The 16412-nt window shown below is 47.1% G+C and overlaps 1 protein-coding gene across 2 annotated transcripts in view; it reads left to right on the top strand.

The window, feature by feature from the left end:
- The window catches only part of LOC134949284 (cytochrome P450 2C18-like), a 108358-nt gene that overhangs the window by 37583 nt on the left and 54363 nt on the right, over positions 1–16412 (top strand). Inside the window, exon 9 of one of the 2 annotated variants that reach the window (XM_063937782.1) lies at positions 9120–9261. The exons of the other annotated variant lie outside the window; for it this stretch is intronic. Within the exon in view, the coding sequence (XP_063793852.1) occupies positions 9120–9261 (142 nt within the window). The remainder of the gene's footprint in view (positions 1–9119; positions 9262–16412) is intronic. 2 annotated transcript variants of the gene reach the window in all.

The raw sequence follows: 16412 nt of genomic DNA, 5'->3' as shown, positions 1-16412 counted from the left end.
GGAAAAAACAGACACCCAACTGACTTTTCAAACAATTGAATACCGCCCATTAACTGCTAGTGAAAAGGAAAAATAAAAAATGTTGGACATAATTGTCCTCTTCACAACAGAGGGATTGTGGATCAAACTGCGTCGGTCACAATTAATCAAATTGATGGAATGTGCTATACTGCCGCATTGTATGCGTTTGATGATGGACTGTGCCTCAAACCTCCCTACTTCTATGTATTATTTTGAGAGATGGAACAGTCTTCATTTTGACAGACCCCATCTATGTATTTATATCCATGGCAGTTTTCAATTACTGTGCTGTATAGATAATGTCATACCAGCATTGCTTGTGGTATGGAGACAAATGACACATAGAGAGATGCGTTCTCTGGGCCTAACTTATGTTTGTAAGCAATTACAATGCCGCAAGGAAGCGGATGTGCAATTTCGTGTAATCAATATTCAAATGCAGCAGGAGGCATCTGTAGGAGATAGAGATCTTCTGCATGCATTTGTGAAATTGTGAAATCCGAGTGCTGCCCCTGAAGACGCAGACTCAGATCACCATCATGACCATTGCAATGTTTTAGGCACCAGTCAGCTTGCGTAAACTGAAGATTACTTAGGCTGGCCATCAGATTAGGATACCCGGTTCAAGTAAGTATTTGTCCAATGACGCACACCCTGTACTCATCACGCCTTCAAAATGAGGTGACACGCCCCCATTTTGAAGAATTTTGCTGGGTACCACCTCCCAAAAGCTGCAGCACGTCAATGATGCTGCAGCTGACAGGGGACTGCTAGCGATATTGCAAGACGCGTTCTGAATGGGTGTTGCACCTGCGCAGCACTACAACATAGAAACATAGAATGCGACGGCAGATAAGAACCACTCAGCCCATGTAGTCTGCACATTTTTTAACCATATTCTTACCTCAAACCCTATTTGATCCTTATTTCTTTGTAAGGATATCCTTAAGTCTATCCCATGCATGCTTAAATTGCTCTACTGTATTAGCCTCTACCTCCTCTGATGGGAGGCTATTCCACTTGGCCACTACCCTTTCTGTGAAGTAATTTTTCTTTAAATTTCCCCTGAACCTCCCCCACTCCAGTCTCAGTGCATGTCCTCATGTCCTATTGCTTCTCTTCATTTGAAGAATGTTTACCTCTTGGACTTTGTTAAAACCCTTGATATATTTGAAAGTTTTTATCACGACCCTCCTTTCACTTCTCTGCTCCACACTATACATATTGAGATTTTTTAGTCTTTCTGGGTATGTTTTGAGATGTAGGCCATGCACCATTTTAGTTGCCATTCTTTGTACGGGATCCGGTCTGAAGATCGACAGTGTCTAGGTCGACAATGTTTAGGTCGACCACTATAGGTCGACAGTCACTAGGTCGACATGGATGGAAGGTCGACAGGGTTTCTAGGTCGACATGTGCTAGGTCGACAGGTCTAAAGGTCGACATGAGTTTTTTTAAAAAAAAAAAATTCTTTTTTTGAATTTTTTCATACTTTACGATCCACGTGGACTACGATTGGAACGGTAAAGTGTGCCGAGCGAAGCGAAGGCACCATGCCCGAAGCATGGCGAGCGAAGCGAGCCATGCGAGGGGACGCGGTGCACTAATTTGGGATCCCGTTCACTCTACGAAGAAAACGACACCAAAAAAAAAAAAAAATCCTCATGTCGACCTTTAGACCTGTCGACCTAGCACATGTCGACCTAGAAACCCTGTCGACCTTCCATCCATGTCGACCTAGTGACTGTCGACCTATAGTGGTCGACCTAAACATTGTCGACCTAGACACTGTCGATTTGATGAACCACACCCCTTTGTACAGTCTCTAATGTATTAATATCCTTCTGGAGATATGGTCTCCAGAATTGAACACAGTATTCTAGAAGAGGCCGTACCAATGACCTATAAAGTGGCATTATTACTTCTTTCTCTTACGTCCTAGAGGATGCTGGGGACTCCGTAAGGACCATGGGGTATAGACGGCTCCGCAGGAGACATGGGCACTGTAAGACTTTAGAATGGGTGTGCACTGGCTCCTCCCTCTATGCCCCTCCTCCAGACCTCAGTTAGATCCTGTGCCCAGAGGAGACTGGATGCACTGCAGGGGAGCTCTACTGAGTTTCTCTGAAAAGACTTTTGTTAGGTTTATTATTTTCAGGGAGCACTGCTGGCAACAGGCTCCCTGCTTCGTGGGACTGAGGGGAGAGAAGCAGACCCACTTTCCTGGACTGATGGGCACTGCTTTTTAGGCTACTGGACACCATTAGCTCCAGAGGGTCAGAACACAGGTGTCGTCCTTGCTGTTCGTCCCAGAGCCGCGCCGCCGTCCTCCTTACAGAGCCGGAAGATAGAAGCCGGGTATGTATAAGAAGCAAGAAGACTTCAGAGGCGGCAGAAGACTTCAGATCTTCACTGAGGTACCGCGCAGCGGTCACGCTGCGTGCCATTGCTCCCACACACACAAGGCACAGCATGGGTGCAGGGCGCAGGGGGGGCGCCCTGGGCAGCAAAATTAACCTCAATTAACACTGGCATTAGTAACAGATACTGCTGAGGCAGTGAGTTAATAAAACCCCCGCCAGTATAAATAAATGAGCGGAACCGAAGCCCGCCGTCGAGGGGGCGGGGCTTGATCCTCCAGCACTAACCAGCGCCATTTTCTCCACAGCATGCTGCAGAGAAGCTGCTCCCGGACTCTCCCCTGCTGAACACAGTAACAGGGGGCAAAAATGAGGGGTGGGCACATTATTTGGTGCTAATATTTGTTGTGTATAAAGCGCTATTTAGACTGGGACTTTCAGTTTCAGTATACTGTGGCGCTGGGTGTGTGCTGGCATACTCTCTCTCTGTCTCTCCAAAGGGCCTTATTGTGGGTCAGTCCCCATATTTCAGTTATCCCTGTGTGTGTGTGTGTGGGGGGGTCAGTACGTGTGTGTCGACATGTCTGAAGCGGAAGGCTCGTCTAGGGAGGAAGCAGAGCAGATGGTGGTGGTGTCTCCGTCGGCACAGCTGACACCTGATTGGGTGGACATGTGGAATGTTTTGAATGCTAATGTGGCGTTATTACATAAGAGATTGGACAAAGCAGAGTCCAAAGACATAGCAAGGAATCAATCCATGGCTATTACTGTGTCACAGGAACCCTCAGGGTCCCATAAACGTCCCTTTACCCAGATAGCAGACAATGATACCGACACAGATTCCGACTCCAGTGTCGACTATGATGATGCAAGGTTGCACCCTAGAGTGGCCAAGAGTATTCAATATATGATCATTGCAATAAAAGATGTTTTGCATATCACAGAGGACCCCTCTGTCCCTGACACAAGGGTCTGCATGTTTACAGAAAAGAAACCTGAGGTAACGTTTCTCCCATCTCATGAGCTGAACGCTTTATTTGAAAAAGCTTGGGAGACTCCTGACAAGAGATTGCAGGTTCCCAAGAAAATTATTATAGCGTATCCTTTCCCCGCAAAGGATCCTGCGGATCGTAAGCAGGAATCTACATTGAAATCAATTTATGCAACTACGGGAGCCCTGCTCAGACCTGCAGTAGCGTCGGCATGGGTGGGTAGTGCAATTGCAGCTTGGGCTGATAACTTGTCATCTGACATTGACACCCTAGACAAAGATAGTATTGTGTTGACCTTGGGTCACATCAAGGACGCAGCGTTATATATGAGAGAGGCTGCGAGAGATTTTGGGCTTTTGGGTTCAAGAGCTAATGCCATGGCAGTTTCTGCTAGAACGTCCCTGTGGACCCGTCAATGGTCAGGGGATGCTGACTCAAAGAGGCATATGGAGGCATTACCCTACAAGGGTGAACTTTTATTTGGGGATGGCCTCGCGGACCTGGTTTCCACAGCTACCGCGGGTAAGTCGTCTTTCTTACCTTACGTTACCCCACAGCAAAAGAAAACGCCTCAATACCAGATGCAGTCCTTTCAGTCGTATAAGTTCAGAAAGGGGCGTGGCTCTTCTTTCCTCGCCAGAGGTAGAGGTAGAGGGAAAAGAACACCGGCTACGGCTAGTTCACAGGAGCAAAAGTCCTCCCCGGCTTCTACCAAGTCTACCGCATGGCGCTGGGGCTCCAATTCGGGAGTCCGCACCGGTGGGGGCACGTCTTCGACTCTTCAGCCAAGTCTGGGTTCAGTCGGATTTGGATCCTTGGGTGGTCGGAATTGTATCCCAAGGCTACAAACTGGAGTTCGAAGATGTGCCTCCACACAGATTTTTCAAATCAGCCTTGCCAGCTTCTTCCCCAGAGAGGGAAATAGTTTCGGCTGCCATACAAAAGCTGTGTCAACAGCAAGTGATTATCAAGGTTCCCCCAGTGCAACAGGGGAAAGGGTTTTATTCAACCCTATTTGTGGTCCCGAAGCCGGATGGCTCGGTCAGACCTATTCTGAATCTAAAATCCCTACACCTATATCTGAGGAGGTTCAAATTCAAGATGGAATCTCTCAGGGCAGTTATCTCCAGCCTGGAAGGGGGGGATTTTATGGTGTCACTAGACATAAAGGATGCATACCTTCATGTCCCCATATATCCTCCTCATCAGGCGTACTTTAGATTCGCTGTACAGGATTGTCATTACTAGTTTCAGTCGTTGCCGTTTGGGCTTTCCACGGCCCGAGGATTTTCACCAAGGTAATGGAGGAAATGATGGTGCTCCTGCGCAAGCAAGGCATCTCAATTATCCCATACTTGGACGATCTCCTGATAAAAGCGAGTTCACGGGAACAATTATTGAAAAGCGTATCTCTCTCCCTGAGAGTACTACAACAACACGGCTGGATTCTAAATCTACCAAAGTCACAGTTGGTTCCGACAACTCGACTATCGTTTTTGGGCATGATTCTGGACACAGAAAAACAAAGGGTCTTTCTCCCAGTGGAAAAAGCCCAGGAACTCCAGAACATGGTCAAGGACCTGTTAAAGCCAAAAATAGTGCCAGTTCATCAATGCACTCGAGTATTAGGAAAGATGGTGGCGGCCTACGAGGCCATTCCATTCGGCAGGTTCCATGCAAGGACTTTTCATTGGGACCTTCTGGACAAGTGGTCAGGGTCCCATCTGCAGATGTATCGGAAGATAACCTTGTCCCCCAGGGCCAGGGTTTCTCTCCTGTGGTGGCTTCAGAGTACTCACCTTCTAGAGGGTCGCAGGTTCGACATTCAAGATTGGGTTCTTGTGACCACGGACGCGAGCCTCCGAGGATGGGGAGCAGTCACACAGGGAAACAATTTTCAGGGAATATGGTCAAGCCAGGAGGCTTGTCTACACATCAATGTGCTGGAATTGAGGGCCATATACAACGGCCTCAAACAGGCGGAGAATCTTCTTCGAAACCTACCTGTTCTGATACAGTCAGACAATGTCACAGCCGTGGCGCATGTAAACCGCCAGGGCGGGACAAGAAGCAGAGCAGCAATGGCAGAAGCCTCCAGGATTCTTCGCTGGGCGGAAAATCATGTAAGCGCTCTGTCAGCGGTCTTCATTCCGGGAGTGGACAACTGGGAAGCAGACTTCCTCAGCAGACACGATCTCCATCCAGGAGAGTGGGGACTTCATCAAGAAGTCTTTGCAGAGGTGACAAGTCATTGGGGACTTCCTCATATAGACTTGATGGCGTCACGCCTCAACAGAAAACTTCAGACGTATTGTTCCAGGTCGAGGGACCCTCAGGAAGTGGCAGTGGACGCCCTGGTGACACCGTGGGTGTTTCAGTCGGTCTATGTGTTCCCTCCACTTCCACTCATCTCAAAGATATTGAGAATCATCAGACGAACAGGAGTGCAGGCAATACTCATTGTTCCAGATTGGCCTCGAAGGGCCTGGTATGCAGATCTTCAGGGACTGCTCTCAAAAGATCCATGGCTTCTTCCTCTCAGGGAGGACCTGCTTCTACAGGGGCCCTGCGTGTTCCAAGACTTACCGCGGTTACGTTTGACGGCATGGCGGTTGAACACCAAATCCTAGCTAGGAAAGGTATTCCGGATAAAGTCATCCCTACTCTTATTAAAGCTAGGAAGGAGGTAACGGCGAAACACTATCACCGTATCTGGAGAAAATATGTGTCTTGGTGTGAAGCCAGGAATGCTCCTACGGAAGATTTTGAGCTGGGTCGTTTTCTCCATTTTCTGCAGTCAGGTGTGGATATGGGCCTGAAGTTAGTCTCCATTAAGGTGCAGATTTCGGCCTTATCTATATTCTTTCAGAAGGAATTGGCTTCTCTCCCAGAAGTCCAGACTTTTGTAAAGGGAGAAGAATGGATTTACCCGAAGGTACTTGGGCGCTTAGGGTGTGAGATGCTTCGCCGAGCTGCAGTCACAAAAAAGAGGGAGAGTCACTCCCGTTATGTTGCAAAAAAGGAGAGAAAGATGGTGTGACTGCGCTGGATTTGATGAATACAACACTAGTAATAAAATAACAAATTTATTCCTAAAATTGTACAATAGGTAAATAATATCAATAAAATATGCACATAAATAAACTAATAAAAAATGCATGTGCTAAAATATGGACTAACATCCTATGGGACCACCCAGTTTGCCAGGTAGGAAATTTGGACTTTCTGGAGATGTATGCAATGACCGTTCCTGATGTATTTCCCCTGTGTTATAGTCCAGCTTAAACAATAGTCTCAGAATATAGGCAGGGTCCAAATTAATGGACTTGTTACCGTTAGAGGATATAGTGCTCCGGAATTTGTAGTGGTGAGCTCCTCATGCGTTACGGTTATATGCTGTCCTTTATATGGTGTTTGCCGTTAAGGATCTGAGCGTTGAGAAGATCGTCTGGACAAGCTTGGGGAATGGTTCGGTCCTCCTTGAAGTCACTTCCTGGTTTGGGTCCCTGGATCACCTGACGCGTTTCGCTGCAACCAACTGGCAGCTTTCTCAAAGGGAGTGTTGCACATCCAACCTCCTTTTGTGCCTCCGGTGGCACCGTGGGACCTTAACGTGGTGTTACAGTTCCTTAAATCACACTGGTTTGAACCGCTTCAATCAGTTGAATTGAAGTTTCTGCCTTGGAAATTAGTCATGTTATTGGCCTTGGCATCTGCAAGGCGGGTGTCCGAATTGGCGGCTTTGTCTCACAAGGGCTCCTATCTGATTTTCCATGCGGATCGAGCGGAGTTGAGGACTCGTCCTCAATTTCTGCCTAAAGTGGTTTCATAATTTCATATGAACCAACCTATTGTGGTGCCTGTGGCTACAGGTGCCTTGGAGGATTCCAAGTCCCTTGATGTAGTCAGGGCCTTAAAGATTTATATAGCCAGAACGGCTAGGGTTCGGAAACCAGAAGCACTGTTGCAGCCAACAAGGTTGGCGCTCCTGCGTCTAAGCAGAGTATTGCTCGCTGGGTCTGTAACACGATTCAGCAGGCTCATTCTACGGCTGGATTGCCGGTACCGAATTCGATAAAGGCACATTCCACTAGGAAGGTGGGCTCTTCTTGGGTGGCTGCCCAAGGCGTCTCAGCATTACAGCTTTGCTGAGCAGCTACTTGGTCGGGTTCAAATACTTTTGCAAAATTCTACAAGTTTGATACCCTGGCTGATGAGGACCTCATGTTTGCTCAATCGGTGCTGCAGAGTCATCCACACTCTCCCGCCCGGTCAGGAGCTTTGGTATAAACCCCATGGTCCTTACGGAGTCCCCAGCGTCCTCTAGGACGTAAGAGAAAATAAGATTTTAAACCTACCGGTAAATCTTTTTCTCCTAGTCCATAGAGGATGCTGGGCGCCCGTCCCAGTGCGGTACACTTTCTGCAAGGCTTGTATATAGTTGTTGCATACTTAAGGGTTATGTTACAGTTGAAGATCAGTATCTGGCTGATACTGTTTTGTTCATACTGTTAACTGGTTTATTTCATACCAGGTTGTACGGTGTGTATGGTGTGGGCTGGTATGTATCTCGCCCTTAGATAACAAAAATCCTTTCCTCATACTGTCCGTCTCCTCTGGGCACAGTCCTAGCTGAGGGGCATAGAGGGAGGAGCCAGTGCACACCCATTCTAAAATCTTACAGTGCCCATATCTCCTGCGCCGTCTATACCCCATGGTCCTTACGGAGTCCCCAGCATCCTCTACGGACTAGGAGAAAAAGATTTACCGGTAGGTTTAAAATCTTATTTTCTTTCTGCTGCTGATGCCTCTCCCAATGCAGCCAAGCATCTGACTAGCCTTCCTCATTGCTTTGTTACATTGCTTACCTGCCTTTTAGTCACATGAAATAGTGACTCCTAGATCCCTTTCCTCAGCAGTAGTTTCCAGTATAGTGCCATCAATACTATATTTAACCTTTTGATTTTTGAGACCCAAGTGCATGATTGTGCATTTTTTTTGCATTAAACTGTATTTGCGACTCTTTTGACCATTCCTCTAGTCTACCTAGATCATCAGTCATTTGTTTTACCCCTCTTAGTATGTCTACCCTTTTGCATACCTTTGTGTCATCTGCAAAAAAGAATACTTTCCCCTCAATTCTATTTGCAATGTCACCAATAAAGATATTAAAAAGCACTAGTCCAAGTACAGATCCCTGGGGTACTCCAAAGGTGACATTGCCCTCCTCTGAATGCACTCAATTTACTACAACTCTTTGTTTTCTATCCTGCCACCAATAACTTATCCATTCAACTATCTTAGTATCCAATCCCATGCTTTCAAGTTTATTTAACAGTCTGCAATGTTAATGTTCTCCCTCCAGTGAATCCATGCTGTTTGGCATACTGTAAATTAGGATGTCAGATAATCTACAACTCTTTCTTTTAAGAGTGTTTCCATCAATTTCCCTACAACTATTGAAGTTATAAGTAAACCATCAGGTTTACGCACAAATTTGAATTAGGCCCTCTGTATTAGAAATGGACTATTTATGTTGGCACTAATCTGAATGTAGTCATATTGTTATGGTAGATGGGCAATTGCTTCCACATATATCTACAAAACTATTTGGTACTAATCTTTATTAGATTATTCCACAGTATTTGGAAGCTAAAGCATGGGAACTACTGTATAAATTAACAATGTTCCTCTTTGTTTTATTATCTTCATATTTTTTATTGTCTTTCTGATTATCTACTTGAAGGGCACCACTGTTTTTCCTCTTCTGACCTCTGTCTTGAAGGATCTAAAACACTTTCAAAACCCAGCGGTATTTGATCCCAGTCACTTTCTGGATGAGAACGGCAGGTTCCAGAAAAATGAAGCTTTCATGCCATTTTCCGCAGGTATAAGTAATAGGGGGTGGGTTCAGATGAAAATGAAAAATAAATTACAGAACAATTATAAAGTTGTATAAAATAACAAAGGAAAACAAATATAAAGATATATATATATATATATATATACAGATAAAAGCAATTAGGGTGCTTAGGCAGAGCTGCTAGTTTGAATATATATATATATATATATATAAAATGTTTTTATTAATTTTATATTATACCAAAGATAAAAAACAAACATATTGTAGTGCCCTAGTTATATTATGATAAAGGGGGTATGGTAATATTGTGTAAAAATAAGATTTTAAACCTACCGGTAAATCTATTTCTCCTAGTCCGTAGAGGATGCTGGGGACTCCGTAAGGACCATGGGGTATAGACGGGCTCCGCAGGAGATAGGGCACCTAAAAAGAACTTTGACTATGGGTGTGCACTGGCTCCTCCCTCTATGCCCCTCCTCCAGACCTCAGTTAGAGAACTGTGCCCAGAGGAGATGGACAATACAAGGCAGGATTTAGAAATCCAAGGGCAAGATTCATACCAGCCCACACCAATCATACCATGTAACCTGGATCATACATAACCAGTTAACCGTATGAACAACAACAGTAACGGTCCAAGACCGATTTCAACTGTAACATAACCCTTATGTAAGCAACTATATACAAGTCTTGCAGAGTTTCCGCACTGGGACGGGCGCCCAGCATCCTCTACGGACTAGGAGAAATAGATTTACCGGTAGGTTTAAAATCTTATTTTCTCTTACGTCCTAGAGGATGCTGGGGACTCCGTAAGGACCATGGGGTTTATACCAAAGCATCCAATCGGGCGGGAGAGTGCGTATGACTCTGCAGCACCGACTGAGCAAACGCTAGGTCCTCATCAGCCAGGGTATCAAACTTGTAGAATTTAGCAAAAGTGTTTGACCCCGACCAAGTCGCCGCTCGGCAAAGTTGTAATGCCGAGACGCCTCGGGCAGCCGCCCAAGAAGAGCCCACCTTCCTATTTGGTACCGGCAATCCAGCCGTAGAGTGAGCCTGCTGAATCGTATTACAGATCCAGCGAGCAATAGTCTGCTTCGAAGCAGGTGCGCCAATCTTATTGGCCGCATACAGGACAAACAGAGCCTCTGTTTTCCTAATTCTAGCCGTCCTGGCTACATAAATCTGTAAGGCCCTGACTACGTCCAGGGATCTGGAATCCTCCAGGTCACTTGTAGCCACAGGCACCACAATAGGTTGATTCACATGGAATGAAGAAACCACCTTAGGCAAAAATTGCGGACGTGTCCTCAATACAGCTCGATCCACATGAAAAATCAAGTTGGGGCTTTTGTGTGACAAAGCCGCCAATTCTGATACTCGCCTTGCTGATGCCAAGGCCAACAACATGACCACCTTCCAAGTAAGAAATTTCAACTCAACCTTGTTAAGTGGTTTAAACCAGTGTGATTTTAGGAACTGCAACACCACGTTGAGGTCCCACGGTGCCACTGGAGGCACAAAAGGAGGCTGGATGTGTAGCACTCCCTTTACAAACGTCTGGACTTCTGGAAGAGAAGCCAATTCCTTCTGAAAGAAAATCGAGAGGGCCGAAATCTGAACCTTAACAGAGTCTAATTTCAGGCCCATATCCACTCCTGTCTGTAGGAAGTGGAGAAAACTGCCCAGATGAAAATCTTCTGTAGGTGCATTCTTAGTCTCACACCAAGACACATACTTTCGCCAGATACGGTGATAATGCTTAACCGTCACCTCCTTCCTAGCCTTTATTAAAGTAGGGATGACCTCTTCTGGAATCCCCTTTTTCGCTAGGATTCGGCATTCAACAGCCATGCCGTCAAACGTAACCGCGGTAAGTCCTGAAATATACAGGGCCCCTGTTGCAACAGGTCTTCCCTCAGAGGAAGAGGCCAGGGATCTCCTGTGAGCATCTCTTGTAGATCTGAGTACCAGGCCCTTCGAGGCCAGTCTGGGACAACGAGTATCGTCTGTACTCTTCTTTGCCTTATGATCCTCAATACTTTTGTGATGAGAGGAAGAGGAGGAAACACGTAGACCGATTTGAACACCCACGGTGTTATCAGAGCGTCTACTGCCACTGCCTGAGGGTCCCGAGACCTGGCACAATACCTCCGAAGCTTTTTGTTGAGGCGTGACGCCATCATGTCTATTTGAGGAGTTCCCCAAAGACGTGTTATGTCTGTAAAGACTTCTTGATGAAGTCCTCACTCTCCTGGATGGAGATCGTGTCTGCTGAGGAGGTCTGCTTCCCAGTTGTTAACTCCCGGAATGAAGACAGCCGACAGAGCGCTTACATGATTTTCCACCCAGCGAAGAATCCTGGTGGCTTCCGCCATCGCGACTCTGCTTCTTGTTCCGCCTTGGCGGTTCACATGAGCCACTGCTGTGACATTGTCTGATTGAATCACAACCGGTAGGTTTCGAAGAAGACTCTCCGCTTGTCGAAGGCCGTTGTAAATGGCCCTGAGTTCCAACACATTGATGTGTAGACAGGACTCCAGGTCTGACCAAAGTCCCTGAAATTTTTTTCCCTGTGTGACCGCTCCCCATCCTCGGAGGCTCGCGTCCGTGGTAACCAGGATCCAGTCCTGAATTCTGAACCGGCGACCCTCCAGCAGGTGAGCACTTTGCAACCACCACAGGAGAGACACTCTGGCCCCTGGGGACAGAGTTATTTTCCGATGTAAGTGCAGATGGGACCCGGACCACTTGTCCAGAAGGTCCCATTGAAAAGTCCTTGCATGGAACCTTCCGAAGGGAATGGCCTCGTAGGCCGCCACCATTTTTCCCAGAACTTGAGTGCCTTGGTGAACTGACACCCTTTTCGGTCTTAGCAGGTCTCTGACCATGTTCTGGATGTCCTGGGCTTTCTCTATTGGGAGGAAGACCTTCATTTGTTCCGTATTGTCACAACTGAGGGCCTGAGCTGACGGGAGGCAGCCTCAGTTGTAGGGGCTGAGGTGTAATGGAACCTGGCAGGCTATATCAGACCCCTAGACATATAGAAGAATTGCCCGAAGGCGTGACCACGACAACCAGGAATAAAAGTCAATGATGTTTATTATGACAAAACTCCATGCATCACAGTAGCAGTAAAGAAACATAAAAATCAGCAGAGAAATAATAATACAGTTCCTGGGTACTACAGGGTGAGAGGGGCCACAGAGCTCTGGTGGTATGAGACAGTTCTTATTATCTGCAAGTTGGAAAGTCCTTACCAGGCTCAACTGTAGCAATGCAGAAAGCCCAGGGTCGTACCAGCTGGTGTTCCAGGGAAAGCTGGACTGCTGAAGATAAAATGCTGCTGTGGGTACTGGTTAGAACCAGACAGGTGTTGGCACAGAGTGGATACTGGCTGGAACCAGTTAAATAATAAATGAGGCTTTGAGAGCGATGCAATATGGATGAAATGTAGAATTTAAGAGCGGAGAAATAATAATACCGGTGGAGAGTGGTAAACTGCAGAAAGGACACCGGCCCTTTAAGAGAAGCTGTACACTGCTGGAAGCTGAGCTGGAAGCAGGTGATGTTGTAGCTGGAAACAGGTGAGTCCAGAATGGATCGGAGAATCAGGCTACACCGCAGATGGAATGCTGGTGCGGGTCTCTATAGCAGAAGTCTGGAGACAGGAGCTGGAACCTGGAAGACATTCACAGAAGAGAGACAAACTGGAACTAGGTTTGACAACCAAAGCACTGACGCCTTCCTTGCTCAGGCACAGATTACTTATACCTGCAGCAAGGAAGGGATTGGCTAGGCAATTATGCAGATTAACAATACTGACAACAGATTGGTGGAAATGATCAGCTGACAGAATCCAAGATGGCTGCGCCCATGCAGACACTTGGAGGGAAGTTTGGTTTGTAATCCATGTGGTAATGAAAACAGTAATGGTGGCGCCGGCCACCGGAGACAGGAGACGCCAGGCTGACAAGTGCACATCCAACCACGCGGACACAGCGGAGGCCGCGGCTGACGTAATCGCCACTCCGACACTCTGCATGCAGAAGCTCAGGGACGGCGGCGGAGGCCGCGGGAGGCGCCATGCCAGATGTAATATGGCGTTACTGTGACAGCGTCTCAGAGAGACAGGAGAGGATGCAGGAATGTGAACATTAGGATAACAGATGGGATCCGGTCCTGGAGCGCTGAGCCAGCCTTAGGAGGCATCTGATGGGTAAGAAATGGCGTCCAGATACCCGGATCGTGACAGCACCCCCCCCTTTAGGAGTGGCCCCAGGACACTTCTTTGGCTTTTGAGGAAACTTGGAATGGAATCTCCGGACCAAGGCAGGAGCATGGACATCAGAAGCATTGGTCCATGAACGTTCCTCAGGGCCATAACCCTTCCAGTCAATAAGATACTGAAGTTGACCGTAACGGTGACGTGAGTCCAGGATCTTGGCTACTTCATACTCAACGCCTCGTTGAGTTTGGACTTTCGGAGTTGGAGGAAGTGAGGAATGAAACCGATTCAAGATTAGCGGTTTCAACAGGGAAACATGGAATGTCCTGGGTATCTTTAAGAAGGGAGGCAACTGGAGTCTGTAAGCAACAGGATTGATGACTTGATCAATTTTAAAAGGACCGATGTAGCGAGGTGCAAACTTCATACTGGGAACTCTTAACCTCAAATTCTTTGTGGATAACCATACCCGATCACCCACCTTGAGAGCAGGAACTGCTCGACGCTTCTTATCCGCAAACTTCTTGTACCTGAACGATGCCTTGAGCAGAGCTGATCGTACGCTCTTCCAGATATTGGCAAACTGATGCAAGGTGATATCCACTGCGGGAACAGAAGTTGCTGGAAGCGGTTGGAACTCAGGGACTTTAGGGTGGAATCCAAAGTTGGTGAAGAATGGTGTTGAAGAAGATGAAGAATGATACTGGTTGTTATGACAGAACTCGGCCCAGGGAAGTAATTGAACCCAGTCATCTTGAGAGGAGGACACATAGATGCGGAGGAAGGACTCCAAGTCCTGATTCACCCTCTCAGTTTGACCATTGGTCTGAGGATGGTAAGCCGTGGAAAACTTTAGCTTGACTTGGAGGACTTGACATAAACTTCGCCAGAATTTGGCTGTGAATTGAACTCCTCGATCTGAGATAATTTCTTCTGGAAGACCGTGGAGTCGAAAGATCTCTTGTATGAACACTTGAGCCAACTTGGAAGCTGACGGAAGACCGGTGAGAGGAATGAAGTGTGCCATCTTGGTGAACCGGTCAACTACCACCCAGATGGTATTAAACTTGTTGCACATGGGCAAATCTGTAATAAAATCCATCGACAAATGGGTCCATGGTCGACGGGGAACAGATAGTGGAACCAGTTGCCCCGCAGGCGACTGGCGGGATACTTTATGTTGAGCACACTTTGGGCAAGATGCAATAAACTCCAAAACGTCCTTTTTCAGAGTTGGCCACCAATAGGACCTAGAGATAAACTCCAGGGTTTTTTGGATACCTGTATGTCCGGCAAAGCGGGAAGCATGGGCCCAATGCATGAGCTTCTTCCTTAGTGTCGGCTTCACAAAACTTTTCCCTGATGGGGGCGTAGAGTCCATCCCTACCGTGGAGAATGCCAATGGATTTATAATAGGATGCTTGTCTGAAGACTCTGACTCATTTTCTTGCTCCCATGAGCGGGAAAGGGCATCGGCCTTGCGATTCTGAGAGCCCGGACAGAACTGGAGTTTAAAGTCGAACCTGGAAAAGAAAAGTGCCCATCTGGCCTGACGAGGGTTGAGACATTGTGCGCCTTTCAGATATAGAAGGTTCTTGTGGTCTGTAAGGATGGTGATTGAATGAGAAGCTCCCTCCAACAGATATCTCCACTCCTCTAGAGCGAGCTTGATGGCTAGCAACTCCTGGTCGCCAATGGCATAGTTGCGCTCCGCTGGGGAGAACTTCCGTGAGAAGAAACTGCAAGGATGTAAATGGCCATCTTTAGCCCTCTGAGATAACACCGCTCCTACTCCAACGGAGGAGGCATCCACCTCTAGGATGAAAGGAGAGTCGATGTCAGGCTGTTTCAGGACAGGCGCAGAGATGAACCTCTGTTTTAAAAGATGAAAAGCTTGCATGGCTTCTTCAGACCACTTGGACGGGTTAGCACCCTTCTTGGTGAAAGCAGTAATAGGCGCCACAATGGTGGAAAAGTCTCGTATAAACTTTCGGTAATAATTGGCGAACCCTAAGAATCTCTGGACCCCTTTGAGGGTTAAGGGAACCGGCCAATTCTGGATTGCTTGTAGTTTCTCAGGATCCATCTCTAGTCCGGAACCGGACACAATGTACCCTAGAAACGGAATGGACTTGACTTCAAAGACGCATTTCTCTAATTTGCAATAGAGATGATTGACACGGAGACGGGACAGAACCTCCTTTACCCAAAAACGATGTTCCTCTAAATTGTTGGCAAAAATGAGGATATCATCTAGATAGACCACGACATGACGGTATAGAATGTCTCTGAAGATCTCATTGACGAAATGCTGGAAGACAGCTGGAGCATTGCTCAATCCGAAGGGCATGACGAGGTACTCATAATGTCCGTCACGGGTGTTAAACGCGGTCTTCCACTCGTCACCCTCACGGATCCGGATGAGATTGTATGCACCTCTCAAGTCCAGCTTTGTAAAGATGGTAGCTCCGCTAACTCTGTCAAAGAGCTCAGTAATCAGGGGTAAAGGATAGCGGTTCTTGATGGTAATGTCGTTCAAACCTCTGTAGTCGATGCACGGCCGCAGACCACCATCCTTCTTTTTTACAAAAAAGAAGCCTGCGCCGGCTGGAGAAGAAGAAGGTCGAATGAACCCCTTTGCTAGGTTCTCTTTAATGTATTCCTCCATAGAATGCGTCTCGGGCAGAGACAACGGATAAGTTCGGCCTCGAGGTGGAACCTTCCCTGGAACGAGATCAATCGGGCAGTCCCATTCTCTATGAGGAGGAAGGATATCAGCAGAAGCTTTACTGAACACATCCGTGAAATCTTGATATGGAGGAGGTGGAACATCAGACGACCTGGGGGAGGAAGAACAGGCAGGCAACACTTTAAACAAACATGTCTCAGCACAGGAGGAACCCCATGCCAGGATTTGCGTAGTCGTCCAATCAATTGTAGGATTGTGA

The sequence above is a fragment of the Pseudophryne corroboree genome, chromosome 8 (assembly GCF_028390025.1).
Source record: "Pseudophryne corroboree isolate aPseCor3 chromosome 8, aPseCor3.hap2, whole genome shotgun sequence".
Classification (NCBI taxonomy): domain Eukaryota; kingdom Metazoa; phylum Chordata; class Amphibia; order Anura; family Myobatrachidae; genus Pseudophryne; species Pseudophryne corroboree.
Note: the sequence above shows the minus strand (reverse complement) of the source record. Positions and strands in the feature narration are given on the sequence as shown.